We start from the raw sequence: 24,233 nt of genomic DNA on the forward strand, positions 1-24,233 counted from the left end.
GAACAACCTGCACTTTTCCTGAAGAAATACAGAGGGTATTTCTTGGGAAATGTTGGCCACCTGCAGATCGGAGATACTACATAAGAAAAATTTACTACGCTTAGAGCTGTTTTCAGTCTATTGCCAAATACTACCCTTGAATTGCAGCAAAACTGTAATTAAAGCTTAATGTTTCCCGTGATCCACAGTGGACTTTTCTTTCCTATGCATAAAGTCTCTTATGTTCTTTTCAGGCAAAATTGGCCCTTAAACTAGGATATCTTCGTAGGTCCGTGAAGTACATATTTAAGTACAAAAAAATAAATACAGTGCTGCTTTTCTAATGCTGATTTCTCTCTCTCGGAAATATAATAAATCAGATCAAGTTTTAATTTCTCTTTTTTACGAAAAAGAAATGGACAAATGGAGAGCACTTTTTTAATTTGATCAAGCTCTGAATACCAAAATATTAAAAGACACCCCTCCAAAGAATTTAACTGCCTCCACTATTCTAGTTTGGTGAGCTGTATGATGCTGCCTTTGCCAGTGTTGTGTGTATTTCCACTTGCTGTTGGAAAATAAACCCCAAGTAATACCAGGAGTAATAAATGAGAACATATATTTGCAAGGTTTTAACAAATTATTAAACAAGTTTGGCAATATTTGCTGAATGCAGAGGCAGAAATAATCCAGTTTTGAGAAACCTTTAAATATATTCTTGAATACAGCCAGTATGAACCTTATTTCCAACCAATTTAATGTGGGTTTATTTTTGTTTTTATTCATCAATCGAATGCAATGTCTGCTTCACTTTTGCTAAAACTCAAAGCTATACATTTTAAAGAATAAAATTTAAAACAATCACTTCTCACTGGTGACAAAGTGTTCATTTTTGTTTACACTGGTGTAACATTTTTCTCTTCAAAATATTACTTGAAGAATTATTAAAAAAAAAATAATATTTTTTTTCCAATGAAAGCTTGGGTACCAGTGGGAAATGGTAGAATAACAAATAGACTGTATTTGGGGTTTTTTTTAGTGACATCCAGCCTGCCCAAGTTAATTGTTAAAAGTGTGCTGTTTAGACCTTCTTTTATCTCATACCTAAACAGAGTGGTAGGAAACCTTCTGTAGATTTTACTTACCATTTTACCTTTCTTAGTCTCCTTAGCTCAGGTAATGCCTAATTTGGTGTCTGTTGAGGTTAGTAGTAGTGTGTTTCCTGATTTTAATGGTTAATGGATCAAACCTTCCCACCTACACTCACAGAAGTCTTGTGCTAGAGTTGTAACTTCATTTATCTACAGACTGCTATCTTTGCTCTGCTTTGAAAACTTTTCTAATTGTATATTTTGGAAGGTTTCACACTGAGAGAAACAATTAATTATGTGGAGCATGTAAGGATAGTTTTTTATTTGGGGGGGGGGGGTTCTAGTCAAGTGACAGCTGTCATATACTCTTCCATGAAGATATCTGAAAAAGCTGTATATATATAAACCATACATATCTGTGCCTGCATTTGTAAGTAATTTTATGTTTTGTAAATAGATTGGGGTTTGGGGGTTTTTTTTTGGATGTCTGTCCTTTTATGATTTCACGATAAGAAAAGCATGACAGCTTGTTTTCTGCTATATGTTCTCAGATAGATCAAAGGGAAATTTCAAAAAGCTTTTGAGAATAACAAGTTGGACAAGACCACCTTGTCCAGTAAAAATTCTTAGAAAGATTTTGTTCATTCAGTCACATCTTTCCCATCATAGCATACCTGCTTTTACCAGTTAAAGCATAATGTAAATCAGTACTAATTAAGAATTAGAAATTGAGACATTTTTGTTGTTATATTTCTTTGTTCACATAAATATGCAAAATTACATGGATTCTTTCTTGTTTCATTTTTTAATTGGATACTACATAGAATTGCAAATGACTAGCTTGGGGTAGTCACCGCTATGCCCTTCATTTATTCATGTGCATTATTGCTAATATCCTGCACGTGCAATAAAATTTTTAGACTGTTTTTCTTTCTGTTTTAAGATTAATTGCTAAAGGCTAGAATGAGATTATTTTTATTCCTTTAAGTAGATAATTTTATGTAAACTTGCAACATACAGGCTTGATTTCAGAATTGAAAAGCAAAAAAAGAAAAGTCTTGCCAGTCTCTCTCCAGCAGTCTGACTTGCCAGAGTTGGTTGCCATTTATAGCTCTGGTTGAAATTTTGAAAATTTCAAACTGGGTCACTATGATTTAAGTTAATCTGGCTATCCAGTCACAGTGAAGTGATTTTTCTCCACCGTTTCTTCACAATGTGCTGCCATTTAATTTGGGTGCTTCCAAATGACGGTATACATCCGATCCCCACTGCTAGTTTCTAACCTTTTGTGGTCAGTTTTTTAATCTTCTGTACTGCAACAAGTAAGGCAGCTTCATGTTTGTTTGCGCTGATTATGGCAAGAATTGTAAAATCAGAGGCAATATATGCTTTTTAGCTGTTCTGGTCCATTTTGAAATGGTGTTCAGCCGTTGTGGCACTGACAGTACTCCTAGCCCCTAGCAATGAGGCCGTGTGGGGAGTTTCTACCCTCCAGGTTACTAAGAGATCTAAAAAACCTGCTCTCCCTCCAGTTTTCGGGACTAGTTGGAGACCTGAAGACCAGCACCTAGAAGTATTCAGGTTGGCCAAAAAGTACCTCAGTTAGGTGTCAGCTCTGTGGATTAGGTCATTTCTAATGCAATTCAGTCAGTGTTGGCAATGTAAAAAAGCACAGAAACTTCATGTCTTTTTCTCTCTTTTTAATAATGTAACTTTTAAAGGACCAAAAACTTATGTTTTGTTTATTTGCTTCAGTAGGAAGCCAGTGTGTTAATCCTGTAGTAAATCTTGAAAATAGGGCTGGGATAGGAGAAATAATGACATATTAAAGTATTTAGGGGTAGGGAATTTAAAAAGTGGAACCTTCATCTGCGCCATCTTAAGCCCATAGACTTCTTGGGCCGTTTCCATTTCTTTAGTTTGCTAGTTACTACATAGAAAGTCTGACATCCTATAGATACTGTTTTGAAAGTATATGTTTTCCAGTGTGTTTTTGAGGCAAGCCCAATGACTTACACATGCAGAACGCACAAAATCACCACTGTTAATGGGAGAAGAATACAACATGAGTGACCAAATGAGCAGAGATGGGGTGCTTCAAAAAGTTTGAAGGCTTTCCATTTAGGTTTAGCAGCTCTATATTTAAAATTCTTGATGGCTGTGAAGGATTATGCTTTTTACGAGACAAAAGCATAAATGAGTTTTCAGTGACAGAGCTCTACGTTGCTAACTGGAAACCGTTTGGGTTTGTTTTGGTTTTTTTTTTTGTTAGCACAGAAAAAAAATGTGCTCTGATATGCAGAGGTACTTTTGGTGACATGAGTCAGAGTGGAGTAACATTTTCAGCTATATTAAATGTTTGCCCACGTGCTTTACTGGATTGGGGCCATATTGTTCAGCATCTTGCAGGATTAAGTCCTAGATGTTGGGCAGAGCTGAAGAGCTTACAGCAGCTCTGCAGAAGCAAGGGAATCCCTACACAAGGGGAATTCTCTGCTGAACAGCTTAACAGTTTCATGGAGACTGTACTGGAGCTGAGAGTCTGGTCATCAGAGCGTTCTGGTTCAAGAACTGATTTAAAGAAAGTAGGAGTCTTGATTAGGCCCAGCATAGGCAGTCACCATAAATGCTAAAATAGCGTTGCGATGTTGGATGTGTCAAGTAATTGAACAATAGTTACATTTTTCCTGATTTTCCTTTGTGATTTAAAAATGTTTTATACCAATTATTTGACAAGTCAGTTTAAGTGTGTAATTGTACCTGTAGATTTGTGTCAGTTAAACTGTTAAACCTCAGAAATAAAAACGTGGTATGTTTTAACATTTACTTATCTAAAGCCCATGTTCAGTAAACACAGTTTCTCTGAATATCATTAACTCCTTGTGCAATCAACACAAAGAAACCAGAGCTTGAAAGCTTTCATAATTACACTATTAAATTTTAAGATTTCCTCCCCCCTTGCTTGATGGAATTATCAACAAGCGAAGTAATACATCACTTTTGCAAGCACCCCAATTAATTTTGAACATAAATCTCAACATATTTTCACACTATGCCATTAATTACTTCTTCGGTAAAAGAGCTGATCTTTTGTCACACATTTGAGTTCGTATAAACGGAAAATTTTAAAGGTCGGAATTAAGTTCAAATTTACCCATTTTCTGTAAAACAGTATTTCCTTCTATCTCCTCTTTGACATACACAGTATAAAAACACATTTGGTCTTGCTTTGTATTAATACACACACACACTTGCTGCAAAAATCAAATGTGAAAAATCAGCTCTGCAATAAATGATTTTATTAAGACTGCTGGATCTATTTATTTTACAGATTAGGAAGAACAGTTTTATATTAAAGCATGAACTTGTGTAGCTAAGGGCTATGTACTTAGAAAATACAGTTCTTATATGTACATTCAACTAGAAGACAAAAATAGACATCTGTTTATAGTACTGTTCATTACAGCAAATGGAAGGCTCTACTACAAAATATTATTAATTCTTTTAAGAAATAAGTTATATATAATTTTTTCTCTTGAGTGAAATAGCAGTGAGTAGCATTTGTTAGCAAATTTTAAAACTTGGTGTTCTTAGTACAAAGTCACCACATTTAAATTGATTTATACATTGCAAAGCTTAATCCATCCATTCCAGTAGGCAATTGGAATCATTAGGTATGAATTATTTTAGTCAACAGAAGTTACTGGAGCAACATAATACTATTTTTCCTATTGAACTTGAATAAGCAGCTAAAGACTTCTCACTTGCTCACTTGGCTCATCACCAGAAACAGGCTATTACAATGAGTTTTAAGTACCAACACAAGGCTCAGAGCTAATGAATAATAAAGAAATGTGCATGTTGTTCTTTGTCACTGAGTGTTACCAAATCCCTCCTGATACCTATACAGGGAGGAATGATTTTCTGTGACCTCACTTGCATATACCAAGTGTAAATGATTTTAACCTGGAATGAAAATAAAATTTCAGCCAATATTGATCACTAATTACAGTGTTGAAAGCCTCAAGCTGTCTCATAAAAGTGCCTCCACAGAGGTCTATTGGTACGTGGAGTCCAGCAGCATTAAGCACGGTGAATGTACCTCAGAGCCTCATGTCTTGATTGATGTGTCTGTGCTGCCAATATTCTGCCTGTAAAACTGCAGGACTTCCACACACACTTCACTTACTGTTTGATCATAACAGGGCAGAATTTCAGCTGGTTAAATTATCTTGGACTGCAGAAATGAAAAAATAAAATACTTTATTTAAAAAAAAAAATTATACTCTTCAGGAAGATTTCCTTCCAGATCTGTGTCCTGCATATAGATTTGTCTTTGGGTTTGCGTGTTGTACATCTCAACTTCACTGCCTTTTTTAGGAGTGGGCTCTAATTTAATGATTTAGAAAAATTGGATTCTGTTCCTCTGAGGTCTGTTCAGACAGAATTGCATGTTGTGCTTCTGACATGATTGACAAGCGACTGACATTTGATGGACCAGTGCAGTGGTCATCAGGTGATGTTTTTTATTGAGATGGTCAGGCCTTATTCATGGGACATGTTTTTCCTGCTGTCCTTAATAGTTAAAATATGAAGGTATCCATAAAGTGCTCAGACTTTCTCCATGCCTAATTTGAGATTTGTGGGTGAAAAGCATTTCCCATTGCATCTTCTAGAACCATATTATTCATGTCATCCTTTATGATGTTCCAGTATGTCAGGTCGTGCCCCAGAATTTGTGCAACTTTTCTGTCTTCTCAGATAATTCCTTACTTGTTTTTTGTGTTCAGTTGGTTGGGGTTTTTTGGGAGGGAGGAGAGAGAGGTGTTTGATTCTTCTCATCAGATTTGGTCAGCGTAGGGGTTTTTTTTAATATGCCTCCCTCCCTGGGAGAAATTTCTACTTCAACAGCCTTTCATTTTTTACAAAATAGGGACTCTCTTCATTTTTGTAGACTTCAGAAGTTTTAGCAGTTCTCTTTCTTTTTGAAAAAAAGATGGATAAGAGAAATGTGAATCAAAAAAAACCATGGAGCCTTCCCTTAAGAGTATTCTTGCCTTTGAGGAGTACTTAGCTCTTTGAAATACTTAGCTGCTTTGGGTTAGCTTTAGTAGTAAACTGCTCGACTGCGAAATTCTGACACTTAACTAGGAAAAGGTAATTCTCTCGCAGGCTTTTTCAGGTGTGAAGGGGAACATCTGTAAATCATCTGTCTCGATTCAGTGAAGGTTGCCTTCTTTCACTGCCTTAAAACAGCTGTATACTACCCTCTTTGTGTACCTCTGCAAGTCATCTAATTTGTTCTGAATTCAGTTATGCAGAAGCTCAGCAGCACAACTGAATACCTCCTCGTAGATTGGAAAAATTTTGTATTCCCAAGCGTCCTTTGCCACTGTTACCAGATGGCACCTCCTGTGGCTTTCCTGTGGGTTGTCTAAACCTACTGCTCAGATGCTGTTTCAGTATGCTGTTTCCTAAGGGCAAACTAGTACTGTTCCAGATACTTTTTTTTTTTTTTTTTTTTCTTAGTTATGGTCTGAGTTTTATCACAATCAGTCTCACTTTTTGTGGTAAAAAAATATGTAATTTTTCTAACATTAAAATTCCACATAAAATACTTTGGAATGACACTTACTTCAGGATATTTTTGTTTGGTTTTTTGCTATGATGGAGCAAGTCCTCACTGCAAAGATCATTCCTGTTGCTGGCAAAGTGTATTGTCTTTTTCTGTGAAGAGCCACAACTGTATCTGCTGTGTCACAAGAACTCTTGCCTTTCAAAATACTCACTTTTGTAGGGGTGTTCGTTTATGACTGTTGAGTAGCCTTCTGATGGTACATTGTGTTTTTCCTAAGTCAGGTAGGGGATTACCATACAACAGTTAATGCTATTTTTTCCACAGAAAATAGCTATCTATCTTCTATGTTACTGAATGCTTTGTGTATCCTAGACATTTAATATGTCTTTGTGGTAACACAATGTAGTAGTCAAAATGAACCATCTCAGTAGTTTGTTTATTTGCAGTCAAGTTTAAAAAAAAAAATAATCTTTTTTTTTGCTAGTGACTCATCAAAAGTCCTGTGTGTGCATAAGAACACCACAATCGTACTAATGAAGTACTGTGCTGCTATAAGGCTTCCTTCAGTTCTCATACACTAAACACTGTTTTGACTTGATTTATTCTGTTTTGGCTTTATTATCTGCATAAGGGGTATAGACCTTTTCCTGTATCTGAAATGTTTTAATGTCCATCAGCACTCTAGAGTATGTTACTTTATTAGTATTTTTGGTGTACTCATGTGCAACTTTCTAAGTGTTTATCTACAAACCTTGACTCTTTTTACTGAATTCTGGTTATTTTTTCTTTTTACTTAGGTTAGTGTTCCCGATGACCATAATATTACTTCAGGCAGAAGTGCAAATAAGCAGGTATTTGAAGGTTTAACAACAGGACTTCTGAGGATAACTGCTGTGATTTTCAGATGTCTAATCTCCAGCTTCCCAGATGGAAACAACCACTCTACTGCACTGAAGATATTACAAGAAGTGAAAAGTAAATCCTCGCAAGTGGAAGCCTTCAACAGCAGAGTCCAAGATCTAATCAGGTTAAAAAAATTAAGAAACTTCTCTAAACCTTCTTTACTACAAAGAAAGAAAATTGCAATGATTTAAGAAAGGAACAAGCTGCTTTAACTCTTAATTTAGCAAGAGCAGTTTGTGTGTGTAGTCAAGAAGAGTATTGAAATATTCTCAAACAAAAATGTTCTTCAAAAAGCTGCAGACACAGAAATACAGAAAAACAAGTCTTTTAATTTGGGGCTTGGTTTTTTGTGTCCTTTCCGTCCGCTTCATCTCCTAATTACCTAGGAGTCAGCTTCCATATTATCATTGTTTTCTCTCAATTCTCTATGCCAACTGTGTATGCCCGTTGCCGGTGTGGTCCTGCATATCGTACATGCATTCATATAAGCTTACCATAAAATATATACTTTCTATTATAAAGATTACCCAATAATTCTTATAATCTGATTTAAACTTTTATAATGTAGCTGTATTTTAACAGCAATTTTCTAAGTATATTTCTTGAGCAAAATTTCAATCAAAATAACTCAGTGAGTTGTAACAGTCAAATAAAAGAGAATACGTTGTTTTGCTCATTTTTACTTGAAACTTTCTAATTCTTTTGGTAAAAATACTTGAACCTGAATATATGAATATATATGTAATTAATCTATATTTAATATATAGATATAAAACTAATATAGATCCAACTATATATTAGACTTGCTAAAAGTGTATAGTTTCACTAGTAAATTATATAAATAGTCATCAATACATCTTCAGCCCTCTGAAGAAATAAAATTCTGAGATATGCTACTGAAAATGTATCATACTGACCATCTTCAGACTTTTCAAAGTCTGGTATGATACTGGTGGGTACAAAAAAGACAGCTGGAGGAAGAAAGCAAAACAAATAGTTGTCACAGATACCAGTGACCTCTAAAACTTTATTGTTCTCATGTAACTCGCCTTCTCCCCAAACAGGTTTAGAAAGAGTGTGAAATTTCAGGATGTTGTATTCTCCCCATTTATGAATGGGAGGGTGGGAGGTCTGCTTATTGATATTTGTGCTGAACAGACATCTGACACTGACTGGGCCAAGCACAGGCATACCCTTAAGATAAGAAGATACATGAGAATCCAACTAGGTCCCTCACCTGAGGCACTTTAGGGGATCTGGTTATAAATGGAGAATGAAAGGCACGATGACAAGGTAATAGCGCAATTAGGAAAAAAAGAGAGAGGGCATTTTAAACTAGTCAGAACCAGACAAATTCTGTTATTAATGAGAATCTTTCGCCTCCAGGTTGTTGTATCATATGTCCTTGGGGAGTTGATTAAATGAGAGTTTTAGGAAGATGGGGGAAGAAAGAGGAAAGTTGAAATATTTTTTTTTTTTTTTTTTCCCCTATTTGGGGCTACTAGACCTGATGCATAAACAACAATTATCTACACACTGTCTGGGTATCAAAAGGGTAGCTAAATTATTTGAACTATGCTACCATGGGTAGAAAGACTGGGAGATGGAGGCAATAGATTAGAGAGCTTTGACATTCCACTTGCCTGTATGCTCAATTCTTCAAGGAAGGGAGTGTTTCATGTGTCTTCTCATTGTCTCTGGATGCCATTAAAGAATAGTCCCAGTAGACTGAAAACTCTCATCCATTTCTTCTCTGCCAAAAGAGCAGCCACTTTGTGTCCAGGTGTGGGTGTAAAGGAAGGGGAACAATGAACATGTTTTGCAGGTGTCAGTCGGACTGTAGAGATGTTCCTAGGGAAAAAGGAGGAGAATATTGATGAGAATGGTTGTGCCTTTTTTGTGAGTAGTAATCTCTCAGTATTAGCTGTATTTTATTTAGTTTTTCTTCTCCCCTCCTATTTCACAGAGAGATTTCTAGCACTCAGCATTTCTCTGTGACTGTGATGTATCTAACATCCAGCTCTGTTCCTGAAATTATTCTGCTAATACAGGAGAGCTCACTTATCACCTGTATGATGAGGTGGATTGCTTAGATCAAAATCTGCAAGAAACCTAATGCTGGTAACCTTTCATGTTGCTAAATAGAACAAACTTACCTGAGGAATGAGTGTGCAATTAAAAACCTTTGTGCATCTTTGTGGTTTTAACTGCTATACTTCAGCAGCTTTAAAAATCTTTCATACTGCAGTTAGACTTCTTGCTTTATATCCAGTGTATTTTTTTCCTTAATTACTTTCTTTGCTTCCAAAAGCTTTGTGTCAGCAGAGTCAACTTTGGCAGAAAGTCTAGCTTCTAGCCCTGAAGAGAGATTAGTCATTGAGCAACAACACTGTCTGAAAAGTGTAGCGGTTTTATACACTAATCTTAAAAAAATCCCTATTTTTTCAAAATCAGACTGTAAGACATGTGAAGGAATAGTTATTTTTAATAAATACTTCTACAGCTCCTGTGACAAGCATTATCTAATCAGTATTGCTTATTTAGTAGAATCAATATTATTTAATAATGTTCCATACTTAGTCAAGTCAGGGTGGTCTTGACATTATGGAAATACACAGCCAGTGCTGTACCCATCTCAAGGACCCTGCGCTCTAAGAGGCACTCTCTAACAAATGGACTTGATGAGCAAGTAGACAGAACAGCTGGTAGGATGGAGTAGTATTAGTAGCAGGATGGTTTAGTGTAGACTATCAGTGTAAAAACAGTGAATCAGTTGATGGTATCTGAAAGTAATTGGTTCCCCATGTCTTTTAAGTCAGGTGGAGGTACAGGATATAACAGCAGTTCTTCTGATTTTCACAAGCAGTTTCTCCCACTCGATAAGAGTGAAGGAAAATACAAAGAAAATTAGAGGGGAAAGAGAAGGAAGTCATTGCAGCGGGATATTTGTCTCCACAAAGGAAGTTGATCTCGCATAAGTCAGCAGAACGAACAGTTGAGACGGAGTAAAGTCTAAGAGGCTGAATGTTTGTGGTAGAAAAAGTAAAGTGCATGAAGTTAGGCGATATCAGCAAAGTGACGTGGAAAAAAAAAAATCTGTGTACGCAGTTTAAGTGGAGTTGATACTGATCAAAGTATGAGAGAACCTGGTGTGGACAGAGAGATCTTGGTACAAGGACAAACAGCAAATTTTTTGGTGTCGGTTTCCAAGCTATTAGAAATTCAAAGAAGAAATTTCAGCAGTAGTGATCTGATGATCAGCAATGATGATCTGATCTACTGTGATAACGAAAGAGGAGTTTTCAGTTTAAAAGAAAAAAAAAAGTCACTAGCATGGTTTTCTCTGCATTGAGTTTTGGTTGAGCTCCTGAGGAGGCTTTCTGGTCCTGATCCTTCTGTACTGATGGTAGAAGGTTGTTATCTGCTTGTTCTATTAGTCTCTTAACTGTTGCATATATTTTAAAAAGGAAAAAAAACCAAACAAGCCAACAGCTGGGCAGTAGTTGTTATCATACACGTATTGCAATAAAACATTATCTGGGTAACATCATTGTCATCTTGAATTAGTATGTTCTACAAAGTTTATCTCTTCATGCTAAAAAGAAATCGTACTGTTGCAGAGCCATCAAGATTATTATAAATCTTTTAACTATGGCAAAATTCCATTGTCCTTCTAGGAGTATGGTAAAATAAACATTTACACTCATCTTTCTTGTACAGTATAATACAAATTAACCTACAACAGACAGATCTCTTAACAAAAACTACTGATAGTTGCAGAGACCCAGATCTGAAGTCATTGTAATTTGAATTGTTTTACTGAACCCTTTCAGAAACGGTATTTTAAGTAATCAAGAACCTGCATTTTGTATGGTTTGATAGTAGAGAAGCAGAAATTACTTCCACTGCAAAGTTACCAAAACTGGCATGAGACTATTTTTTTTAATACAGTTTTCCCTCTGTTTCTAGTTATGTGGTGAACATAGGATTGATAGACAAGCTGTGTTGCTGTTTCCTCTCCGTTCAAGGCCCTGTTGAGGAGAATCCCAAAATAGCAACTTTTCTACAAAATGCCACAGCAGTGTTGCATGGAATATGTCAACTGTGTTTTGCTGTCAGTGGAAGGTAGGTGCACGTGGTCTGTCATCTTTAATATGTTCATCAAGCAGCAGCCTTTGTAACTCTGTGCCAACACTGTGTTCATGGAAGCGAGCGTTCTGATTGAGGCTGTTAGACAGAACTGTTCTTAGTCACACAGTAATAACCAGTAAAGAAACAGTGCAGGAGATTCAGTCTGCTCACCCTTTTTCCCATTGAACTGTAATTAGTTACCTGCACTGAGTCTTGATTCTTGTAAGTCATTTATCAGAATTGCAAACTTTATCTCCTTTAGTCATCATTACAGAGAGGGTTTTATCACCGCTAATTCTAAGTGTCCAGTCCGAAGGACTTCAAGAGGTATTTTATTATCAGCTAAAATCAACTCTTAATTGATTTGTCTCTAGAGCAGCCTAATTCAGCTCCTGTTCTTTAAAATACCACTATCAGTAAGGGAATTACATTTTTTATAAATAAAAGTATTACTAGATTGTCAGGGAATTTTCTGATGCAAAATGTTTGTTATCGTAACCTAACCAGAGTTGTGAGGAGTAAGCATGAGGTATGTGTCTGCCAGCAAATCTGGACTTCTGTAATCTACAGCTTAGGACAGCCTGACACTGTGAGAGTCAAAATTTCAGATCTTTGGGGTACACATACTAGAACCTACCACCATTAGACTGTTACACATTTCAGGAAAAGACAAGGCTGACAGAACTTTACAGTGAATTCCTGAAGGGTAAAATGATGCTGGGGCAGAAAAACCAGAGTTAATAAAACATAAAATAAGAAACAAAGCTGTAGCTAAGAGCTGTTGCTGGTAACCTAGGGACACAGGCCCATGGAAAAAGAACTGCAAGAAATATGAGCCCAAAGAGACCATCCCAACTTACTGACATTTCCCTTTCTGAAAGCTGCCAACTTGGCATTTACATTCCAGGACAGCGCTGCCAAAAGTCAAATGCATACTAAAAAAACCCAATAAAAATCACCCTTCTCTTAGTGAAATAATAATTCTAGCTACAAGAGTAAGTAATATAATATTTACAATTTCTGAAGCAGGCGCATGTTTCACTCGCATAATAGAGATCTTTGCACCCCAAAATAATACGGCACTGTGCAAGTACTTCCTTCCAGAACATCTGTCCTTTGTAGCAGAAGAACAATTTTAGAGGTTTGAGCATTTTTCTTCACAGTTACACCAAGAAGTATCTGATCTTACTACCTGCATATAATAGCAACACATTGGGTTTTATCCAAAGGTGCTGATTGGTCTTGATTCCCAGGTTGAATTGTTCATTTGAGCATGAAAAGAAATGAGAGGAATGAACTTGGAGATTTCAAAACTGTTGTCTTTCACTTCTAGATCAAAAGCTTTGGTGTAACTGATTAGAAAGGCAGTTTAAATTAAATGTCTTTCATCACCTGAGCCCACTCTCATGTAAGAAGTGAATGCAGAGTGTAATTCTGTCATGTTACAGAAGTCCTTAGTATTCAAGGTGATTTAAATGGAACAAGGTATTGCCAAGCACAGATTAAGGTGGCAGAAACAGCTCAAATTTATTGAATTCTTAAATATGTCACAATACAGTAATACATGTTGTGTGATACATGATCTGCAGCACAAAAGGTGGCCTCTCTTTGTGAGAAATACAGATGCCTCTTTCATTCGTGGTAAATAATAGTAGGAGGCAGTGCAGCCTATTCAGTCAGAATCCAGCATTTCTCATTCTTCATCTCTGTTGATACATGTTTGAGCACCAAACAAACATGCCATATTACACTTCTCTGTACATCAGAGTAACTAACCATTCTGATCATAAAACTTTTGAAGTTATTACTGAGAGGAAAAAAAGTCTATCAAGTACTACCAGTGCTCTGACACTGTAGCGTGAAAAGAAGTTTTGCCAAAATAATATCAGGCTTTCACCATTGTTGCAAGAGCAATTTTGAATTGTTCTTTTGATATAACCTCCTATATAGAATGTTTCCGGGTTGGGAACTAATTTATGCTCCTGAATTAGTGACAGCAGGGGGCGCAAAATTGTTTTTTCTGATAGAACTATTTCAGGCTGTTATTTGTCATGTAAAAAGTTGTCGTTCCATATTAAATGCTTTAGAGTTATTTTTATGCAGTGCTCTTTAAACTGTGTGCAGATCTTTGCATGGTGCGCCACTGAGTGGCATGGTGGGAAGCTGATAGGACAGTAGACGCTGCGTGGCTAACACACTGGGGACCACCTCAGGGCTCTCCAACCATCCACAGTGCCTGCAACAATGAAATCCTTTATGAGCCAGAAACGGCCAAGTGCTGTGTGACCCTCCTCCTTTGCTTTCAGATACCACCAGACTGTTACGAACTTTACTGCAACTGTAATCTGCGATATTCCCAGAGGGCCAGAAGTTAAACGCTCTTTAAGTTTTAAACTATTAAGAGATTCTGTCCTGTGGGTACAAAGTATGTTAGGCCATTTCTGGAGCTCTGATGTAGGAAGAGCTGTCAATCTAGACTTTCCTGTCTTCCTCAGAAGAACGTTTCATAAAACTCACAAACTTAGCGGAATGTTTCTAATCCAAGCTCTGAATTGATACCCACTGTTTAATTGGGCAGTTACTTCATGGAAAACAATTTTATAGGCAGGGAAGAGATCTCAGTCAAGTATCTCCCTGCACGTACCTCTACATCAGGCAAGATGTCACAACAGTAGTGATTATTAGAGAATGGCCTCAAATTGTATCATATAAGTATCTCAGCATTAAGTATTAAATGAAGTCTGTGGTTGATATAATGATGATAAAATTTTAAGACATAAACTAAGATACTTTTTTATTCCTGTGGTAGACTTGGAAAAAAAAGTCAAGAATCATGGAGTTAGATACAATAAAGGAAAGTCTTGCTAATGTAGAAACATAAATTGGAGGATTCTCAATTTTAAAATCATAAAAAGTTATTGAAATGAGGGAATCCATTCTGAACATGTGTTATAAACATATCTGAGTAGGAGAGAGGGATTTTCTTTTCATTAATGGTCTAGGTCTTTAAAAAGATTTAACTTTTATATTGATCTTACCTCTCAAATGATCATTTTTTTGTACTGGCTAATAAATGCTAGATTGATTCTTCTAATTGAAGTTTTGCTGTGGATGTAATAGCACGTTTTCCAAACAGTGTGTAATGTGTATGAAAGATCATTTGTTGAAAACATTAATAACTTGTAACCCTATGTGAACCTTGTTTTGATAATTTTTATACCCTCATCTGTTACATAGTGAGAATATGTGAGGGTGACTTGAGACCTCCAACTGGAAGTCCCATTTTTCTCATGCTGTGTTGCATCCATTGCTAGCAATGGAGGTGAAAGCTCCTTTCTCCCTGATGAGTTTTAAAAAAAAAAAAAAGGTGTATAAGAGCTGAAGATAGGGTATTGTCCCTTATTGTATGTAGTGAGAAACCATAAAATGCAGCATGTCTGAATATTGAGCTATCTCTCTTTGCTGAGCAAAAGATGAACCTGTTGTTTGATACTTAGGCTTGAAAGTTGTGGCTATGATAATGCTTAACTGTTTTTTCACTCACCATTAAGAGTAGCAGTACCCAGAATTGAAAACAGAGACATTTTTATTAACCTGAAATAAAGCAAAATATTAAATAGACTTTATACAGAATAACAGTGGTTTATATAGCCCTATCAATCTCTCTTGCATTTTGTGTCCAATTCCAGATGTCCAGTAGCAATGTTCAGGATGATAGCCTTGTTTTCCAGAGTTTATTATTGTAACTATGAGAGATAGAAGGCCTATTTTGAGCCCTTGAGTCCTGAATACACATAGAGAGTATGCTTGGCTTGTAAACACAAGACAGAAAACAGTGAGCAGGCATGGAATGCAAGGAGCATTAATAAAAATTTGGCCATGCTGCCCCAACTCAGTCTTCCCTAAAAGCAGGAGTGAAGACTTAAGTAAGAAAATCTACAGCAAGTCCTTCATCAGTATAGCAAGGATTTTTTCCTGTACTGCCCAGTGGTCATCAAATCTGTATCCTTTTTTTCCCTATAAGTCTTTGGAACTAAGATTTCTGTCCAAGAAGTTTAGTTGTTACTCCGTGGAGGACTACTGTTAATGCCTTATTTTGCTTTTGCCCATTAGTATGAATGAAGAAATTCATACTAAATACAGAGTTAATGCAAACAGCAGGAGGAAGCTATCAGGAGTAGTGCACTGTAAGGGTTAATCACTAAGGAAGAATGTTCTCCCTAAGAGCAGTACAGTGGACTAGCAGTAACACAGACACAAGGAGGTAAGTGAGTTTTGCATAAGGAGAATATTGCAAATGATAGTCCCTCAAATTACATAGCTTCTTGGGACATCAACTTTTTCAAAATTTTGCTATTTTCTTGATACAGGAAATGTCTGCAAGCTCCCTCATTGATCTAGGAAAATAGAATGTCATAGCAGAACAGTAAATTGTTACTGTTATATGTTATCTCAAAACAGCGGTGGAATACATATAAATCTGTGTCAACAGCTAATGAAGTTGTGGATTACAAGCTGCAGTGGCAGAAAGCTGCAGATATATAGGGTTTGATCCTGGAAAATAGTGACTGTCATGTCACAGATACGCAAGGAAGTAGGCTGGCTTGTTTTCAGTTTTATTACAGTAATTAAGATAATGTCTGTTTCAGCTGTTGAATGGCGAATCAGATGCAAGTCTGCCTGAATGCTGGTTGTGCTTCTCCCACTTCCAAGGGACAGCAGATCCAGCAAGTACTGTAAACTAACTAAAACTTGTTCTTGAAATTACTAAAAAGTTTCAAATCATTGCTTTTACACACTACTGTGATTCCTAGCTTGACAGTGTGAATTATAACAAGGTCTGATGGGTGCTAAATACTTCTTTATACTTCTTTTATTATTATTTTGCCTCTTCATTTTGACATCTCTTTCTAAATAAAATAATTTAGAAGCAAAAAGTACACATGATAGTTTTTAAATCCTAATAATAAAAAAAAACCAAAACCAACAAACCCCCCCAGATTATACTCTAAGCCTTTTGAAAACTCATGTTTCCATTTGGCTCCATGTTTTTGATCAGGAGTATATATTTCAAATATACAAACATTATAATGTATACCCTTAAGAGAGGCTTGTCTGCTTGTTAGCTCAGTTTTTAAAACAATATATTTTCAGATATAAACAGTTTGCTTATATTGAAGCTTGGAGAAATTGTAGTTTTATACTTGTTCCACAGAGTATGCTGTTTCTCATCAAGCTGTATTGAATTCCTGTTTTTAATAAATAGTGGTATATTTTAAGCAATGAAGTACCACTGTTTAGTATCTTTCTTTCCTGTGATGGATATATCCACATTTTAAAATTCTTAACCTTTTTTTTAGTCATAAACCCTGTACCAATTCCTGAGACTCCTTGATGGCAGAAGCTGAAAATCGTAATGGCAACCCGTAATGAAAATTCCCTGCATTTCATTAAACTTTTCTCTTTAAGATCCTGCAGGTTGTTTGACTGTAATATAAATATTTGCCTGTTTTTCTGTATTAAATATAGAGACATGGTAAAATTTGAAAGCCAATCAGTTTTCCCAGCTATATAAGCCAATGTAAAAAATCTGGTAAGTCTCGCTTCCCTTCAGTGATTAATAGAAAGGGTTTTGTCCAATACTGATTATTTTACTTTGGCAGCTGCTACAGACACAGTAAGCTTCTTTAAATAGGAGAGTTAAAAGGAGGTACATCTATAGGAATCTCCTCTCTTAACTTCAGTTACATAAAACCTAGGTTTCTTGTATGACGTTGTCATCTTATGCTATGTTTTTATGGGCTTTTACTTCAGTCTGTATCCTGACAGTTAGCACTGGATTTTCACTGGGCTTACCTATGAGGTGGACTAAAAATCTGCTAAATGTATGAAATCCACTGTTGTACAGGCTTGAGCAAAATCACTCAATGCAGTATACGCAAAGGTTCATGCTTTATTTTCCAACTTCCCATATACATTTTTTCTACTTAAAAGCCCACAACCAGTATGAATAACGTCTTTTACCTTTTTATTGTAAACATTTAGGCTTAAAGTGATTATAACTGACAGTTAAAACCAACAGGAGCCAGTGGCCTGTTCATATACACATTAACTGTAATACAGGCAACATCAAAAATAAACATTTCAACAGTGAGATTTTTTTTTAACAGTTTTGTCCTGTGGTATAACTTCAAAATTCCTGGTCTTTTCTGTGAAAAAAATAATGCGTGCATTTTGAGTTATTTTACAATTGACTTTTTTATGTATATTTTGATTCATTCACTGCTTCAGAGCAGCACAAAATGGTAAAAGGATTGCATCCAGCAATGTAAGCTTTTTCATATGGAATTGTTTAAAAATAATGATGGAGTGAGAGTTGAAAGCAAGCTAACTTTAACCTTTGGTAAAATTGGTCAATCTTCTCATTGTATATAGTCACAAAAAATTCTGTGAGATACCATACAGAGTAATTAATTTGGGGTTATCATTTGACCATGAGTGGGTTTTTTTCTGTTTTGTCCTGTTGAAAAAGCTAAGGTTGAAATTAAGAAATACTGGTTGGCAAAAGGAGCTGTGCTTTCATGTGATACTGTGGAAATAAACATTCTAGTTACCTGAGTGTAGTTAAGTGACAGTTAACACATTTTGGCTACTGCATACTGCAAAAGAAATAATTGGACATCAGGAGGTATTTTAAAGTGAGGAACACTAAGGAGTCCACAGACACACAAAGCAAAGTTGTAAAAATGGTGGTCCCAGAGCTGTTAGCTCACCCTCCTTTTGCAGCCATCCACATTCGTTCCTCACTTGCAGCCGGATTCACGTGCCAACGGGACTTGAAACTATGCAGCAGGAATCTGCGTAAAGGCACAGCTGGCAAGGCCATGTGATGGTTCAGGAAGTGTCTCTGCTGACTCCATTCAAACACACTCACTTAAAGACCACAGAGCTTCAAAATCAAGATTTTGGGCACGGATTCCAGGTGTAGGAAAACAAAAGTAATGCCATAAACTGTTGTGCCATGTAGCCCCACCCAAAACACATTTCTAGCTCTAGTATTTTTCCCACTTTTTTTATTCTTTATGGAGTAAATGTTAGGGTCATTATGAGTGTTACAAATCACCAGCTGAATGTTTGTGGTTCTTCTTTTACGGCAGGTAAGTGGCATCAAATCATAATTTTAATCATCTTTTTAATGTACTTCAGCTTGTCTTTGGAATGTTATTACATGTTTTTTGAGAGAATCCTATGCCGGTGGCCTTCTGAAGCACTGTCACAGCTGGTTTTGTGGCACATTTTCTTTAAGGATTGTTAGATGTTCAGTTGGCTACCACAGTATTAAACGAACACGCTGGTTTTGGAACTTGTACAATAAAGTCAGACACGTTTGTCTCCAGCTGACTCTTTACAAATGGCTGACTGCTAACTTGCAGAGTTGTAGTGGAGGTCTGGTGGTGACTGGTGGTAATGGAGTCACTTGTGTAACAACACAGGTACTGGAAAATACGCACAGCTACATTGCTTTTGTTCTTACTGTGTCTCACCTAAAGATCTCATTGCTTCTTTCAAAGATTTGTGAAGTAGTTATGCAATCTTGTGTGGTTTTTTGTGCAGCATAGGTGTCGTGGTTTACCCCCAGCCAGCAACTAAGCACCACACAGCCGCTCACTCACTCCCCCTCCACCCTGTGGGATGGGGCAGAAAATTGGGAAAAATAAAACTCATGGGTTGAGATAAGAACAGTTTAATAGAATATAAAAAGAAGAGACTAATAATGATAATGATAACACTAATAAAGTGACAGTAGTAATGATAAAAGGATTGGAATATACAAATGATGCACAGTGCAATTGCTCACCACCCACCGATCGATGCTCAGTTAGTCCCTGAGCGGCAGTCCCCCCGTCCCCACTCCCCCCAGTTCCTATACTAGATGTGACGTCACACGGTATGGAATACCCCCTTGGCCAGTTTGGGTCAGCTGCCCTGGCTGTGTCCTGTGCCAACTTCTTGTGTCCCTCCAGCTTTCTCGCTGGCTGGGCATCAGAAGCTGAAAAATCCTTGACTTGAGACTAAACATTACTTAGCAACCACTGAAAACATCAGTGTTATCAACATTCTTCTCATACTGAACTCAAAACACAGCACTGTACCAGCTACTAGGAAGACAGTTAACTCTATCCCAGCTGAAACCAGGACAATAGGTATTGCTGAAATAGGACCGGGACATTAATCCTTGAGGTAGCAGCAGAGGATGCTGTACTTAAAAGCGTTTTCAGTAGCTTTGAACACTCATGGACTATAAACAGAAATAACTTGGAAAGAAGTGGTACCCATAAATGTTAATTTCAGATAAGATCATTCCTTACATGTGTGATCTAACTGATAAAAAGCAGAAGTGAGTCATCTGAGCAACTGCTTTCTAAATGTAAAGATGTGAGCGGACAGTGATGGAAGCAGATGGGTGCTAGTAGAGTAAGTTGTGTACAACCCAAATACTGTCCTATTGTATTCATCTGGGCTCCAGGCTGCGAGAAGACCCCTCAGAGGCTGTGCAGAGATACTTCATAGCTTGGGTGCTAAAATAACCATCCTGTGCCTCCTAAATTGTCCCTCCTTCACCTGCAGCATTTCAGCTTCCTTGCAGTAGCTGTGCACACTGTCCCCACCCAGCTGCTAAGCGGTCCCTGCTCAGGGGCACGACGGGAGTTTGAAAGACCCTGGTTATCAGCCTTGCTGTCTGAAACAACCAGGTGTTGCTCATGTTTTTAGTGCCCACTCATGCTACCTTACAGAAGAATTGTATCCATGACAAAATGCATAGATACTAGCTTTCAGGTTTGCTATTATAACTGGAAAGATGGTGTTTCATGTAACAGTTGTTCCTTCTTCTCTTAAAATATTTAAGGTATATTTGAAGTTAGCCCAGTATCAGGGCTTCCTTTGGGACGTGGAGAACACGGGTTTGTTATCCTGCTCTGCCTGTTTCTCTCTCTTTTGCTTTGGTCCAAGGAAACAACGGTGTGCTGTTACCAATAGAAATTCTCATTGATAGACATTGGGTTTGGGTGAGGTGGTGCTTTCTTACCTGGTCTTTTTGCTTCACTAGAAAAGTGAAAATGACAGAAGATAATGATGATGATTGCCAAAACTTGGTAGCTGCTGAACTCGTGGTTTAGTTGCTCCATTGAAGAGAAGTGTCTGTATCATAAAAAGCAGGATTAGTCAGCCTACCTAGGCTCTGGGTTGGAAACTTCACTGGAGTGGAACAATGTGTGTAAGAGGTGGTGCAGGGTGCTTCTAATGCAGATACTGAAAAGATCATTTAGAGCCATTCTAGTCAAGGAAAAGCTCCTTACTGATTCTGGTCAACAGGAATATTCTCAGCCCTCTGAGTGTCCAGTCTTTTCTGTATTAAACTGAGGTCTTCAGAGTTGTGGATTGTTTTAGGAAGTGGTTCTTGTCTCCACTACTTTCCCATTTCCTTTGGTTTTACTTGTTATAAAAGGGGAAAGATGCCCTCATCTAATTTGCCCTTTTAAAACATCTTCTCATATCACCTGTCATATCTTCCTTTAATTATAAAAAAGAGTAACATATAGACTCAATCTTTGATATTGGCACTTATTTCTTTTTTTCTTTGTTCTTTTTTTTTAGTTAAGATGGAAACATGGTAGATGAGGTAAAGACCAGATTTTGATGTAACATATTTTCAGTGTTACTGTTCACTGTATCTTAGTATTTTAGTGCTTCCTTTGATTGCCAATATAGACTAAATGTATTTCTGTAATGAAGTTCAGGTGATTTACATGTTGGGTTTGAATTAGAACTCAGAGTATATAAAACATGTCGAATTATTTTTGTGCTTTATTTTATGTTTACCTGCCTTCCACACGTAGTCACTGCTCTGGAAGTTAAATAATCTTAATCTTCCTTAGTAGGGACTGTGCTGCATCATCTTCTGGATTATTAATAACGTGAAAGAACATGAACAGTACAAATCATGGAGGGATTATGTTAAGTGCTTTTGAAAGTTTGGATGTGAGAATGGAAAGGGCATCCCGAGTTATTTGCCTGCCTGTTCTGATATCCTAGATAGCCAAAAACCTTCTCCGTTACCAAAAGATAACAAAGAAACCTAGTTTACATTCGTACAAGCTGCGCTGGTTTGTCTCGAGCATTTCTTACTTGTTTGTGCTTTGTTACCATACAGTCTCCCATAATAACATCTGACTGAAATAAGCAGTAGTGTGTTTTGTTAACTGCTCGACCACTTCATTCTTAAATTCCTGCAGAACTATTTGATTAAGATCATCTGGTCCTAGTAACTTAGTTTGCTACTTAGGTAGGCAGTTTGTTCCAGTTGCCTGCAGCCCGTCACTGAGGCAGTGAGAGGCTCCAGGGAGTTCTCCCACCTCTGCTGGCTGGTGTTGCAAGGAAGAAAGATGGGTGTAGGCTACTGACCTGAGACAGAGCTTGCATGGAGCCCCTAAAGTGCCTCCAGGCTTCTAACTTTAAAGCTGTCGAATTTTCTGCATGGTCTCATGCTGGTGTCGTGAACCCATTTTGGGAGTAAAGACACCCGTATGTGGAGAAATATATTTAAAGATACAGCTGCACTGCAATTAAAAGAGAGCATGAGACAGTGCCCGGATTATTGAAAGTATTTTCTGGAAATGTTGTGGTTTCTTGACACATTAGACATCAGGTTTTTTCCTTTTTAACAGCTTACCGTTTTTCTAATTTTTGGCTTATTAGAAATACTGCATCCTGGGCAAGTGTTCTAGCTGAGTGCTGGTCTCCTCCTCAGACGGCTTAATGTTTCTTTGACAGATCTTGGAACATATTTGACAATACGCGCCAGGACCCCACAGGACTAACAGCAGTTCTTCAGTCTACGGATCTGGTTGGAGTCTTGCATATGCTGTACTGTGTTCTTTTCCACGGGACAATTTCAGATCCAAACACAGCAAGTCCTAAAGACAGCTATGCAGCAAACACAATCCAGGTTGCCATTCAGAGTTTACGTTTCTTCAATAGTTTTGCTGTTCTTGATCTGCCTGCCTTTCAGGTAACAGATGTTTTGAAACTTTTGCTTAGTGTGAAAATGTTAATTATTGTATATACTTTTGGACTAAGTTTTGTCTTTAAGATCTGAGTTATTGAAGGGACTTTCATGATTAAATGTTTAGGTTTTCTTCATGCATAAAATTGGTAACTGTTGTTGTTTCCACCATATAGTTATGGCTCATTAATTTAATCAAAAAGTGAAAATTTAGAATACATGAAATGCTGAATCCAATCCATGACTTATCTATTCAAAAAGCATCATTTTAACATAGTACTTTTTATATTTAATAAGCCCCAAAAATGTAAAAAAAATCTTGGTCAAAAGCACGAAACAACAGTTTTTCCTATGTGAAAGGACTTGCTTATATTATAACCACAATTTACATTTGTCAGTGCTTTCAGTGGCTACTTGCTTTAAGATTGTACAACTGAAACTGAAAATCACTTGATATTAATTTTTTTAATCCAAATAAAATTTTATTGACCAAAAATTGGAAATTTAACTTTTAATAATTCTTGTTCACAAAAAAATCCAAAAAGATCACATTTTGAGTCTTGAGAAGGTCTTTTCTTACCCTTCTTCTGTGAACAGATTTCTAGTGTAAATGAATCATTTTCCATACAAAGAAAATACAAATACTAGTGTATTTCTCAGATAAATTGGCGAAGCTGTTATGTTAATATAAAACACCTGTCAAAAAGCATTGCTTTGCAAAACACCTTTAGCAGCATCAATCTTACACAATTCATCAGAACAGGTTTCTGTTGCATTTAATATGTAATTTGTATGTAAGTTGTACCACACACTCCATCTGAAATACATTAAACTCAGCACAAGCTTTGCATGAGCAAAGAATTTAGTGTAAGGGTATAAGTCTCCTTCAGTTCTTATTTCTTGACTTTGATTTTTAGTACATTTAGCATCTCTAATAACAGCAACAAGCAATTTGCGTGTGGCAACATTGATCTGTATAGATGCAGTTCCAGGATCCAGTCCAGTCAGAGGTTTTTTTTATAGGGCAAAGAAACAGTGAATTTATTGGAGTTTCATGTAAAACAACTCTTAGACACACCATTAACTCCCTTTTCTTTCTGTAAATCAAGGTGTATCAAAGTAGTTCTACAGCTTGTTCAGTACCTCTTGGTTTGAGACTGGATGTTTATTTGTTGCTGTAGATATTACAGGTATATACCAGAGAGTAAGACCTGAATTGGGACAGTTACAGCTTGTAGGGGAGCTATAGCGAATCGCACTGGCTGAAGGGCTGCTCCCTGCTATCTCAAGAAACCGCTATTAATTTTTAAAATGCAGGCTTCTACTTACACTGTCTGTATTCACCCCTCTACCAACTACCATTGTATCTGAGCATTTATAACAAACCATGAGCATTAATTCCCAAATCCCACTATCTGCATTAGTTTGTTCTACATAAAATGGCACAAGATAGTAATTATTGTCTAAAGGGTGGTAGAAAACTAAC

The 24,233-nt window shown here is 36.9% G+C and overlaps 1 protein-coding gene across 3 annotated transcripts in view; it reads left to right on the forward strand.

Annotated features, from left to right (window-relative positions):
* Nucleotides 1-24,233, forward strand: part of SCAPER (S-phase cyclin A-associated protein in the ER) — a 170,718-nt gene that overhangs the window by 123,786 nt on the left and 22,699 nt on the right. For all 3 annotated transcript variants that reach the window (XM_010571658.1, XM_010571655.1, XM_010571656.1), the window contains exons 26-28: nt 7,446-7,675; nt 11,521-11,676; nt 22,516-22,753. In XM_010571658.1, coding sequence (XP_010569960.1) covers nt 7,446-7,675; nt 11,521-11,676; nt 22,516-22,753 — 624 coding nt within the window. The remainder of the gene's footprint in view (nt 1-7,445; nt 7,676-11,520; nt 11,677-22,515; nt 22,754-24,233) is intronic.

Source organism: Haliaeetus leucocephalus, unplaced genomic scaffold, assembly GCF_000737465.1.
Source record: "Haliaeetus leucocephalus isolate CR32 unplaced genomic scaffold, Haliaeetus_leucocephalus-4.0 Scaffold339, whole genome shotgun sequence".
NCBI lineage: Eukaryota > Metazoa > Chordata > Aves > Accipitriformes > Accipitridae > Haliaeetus > Haliaeetus leucocephalus.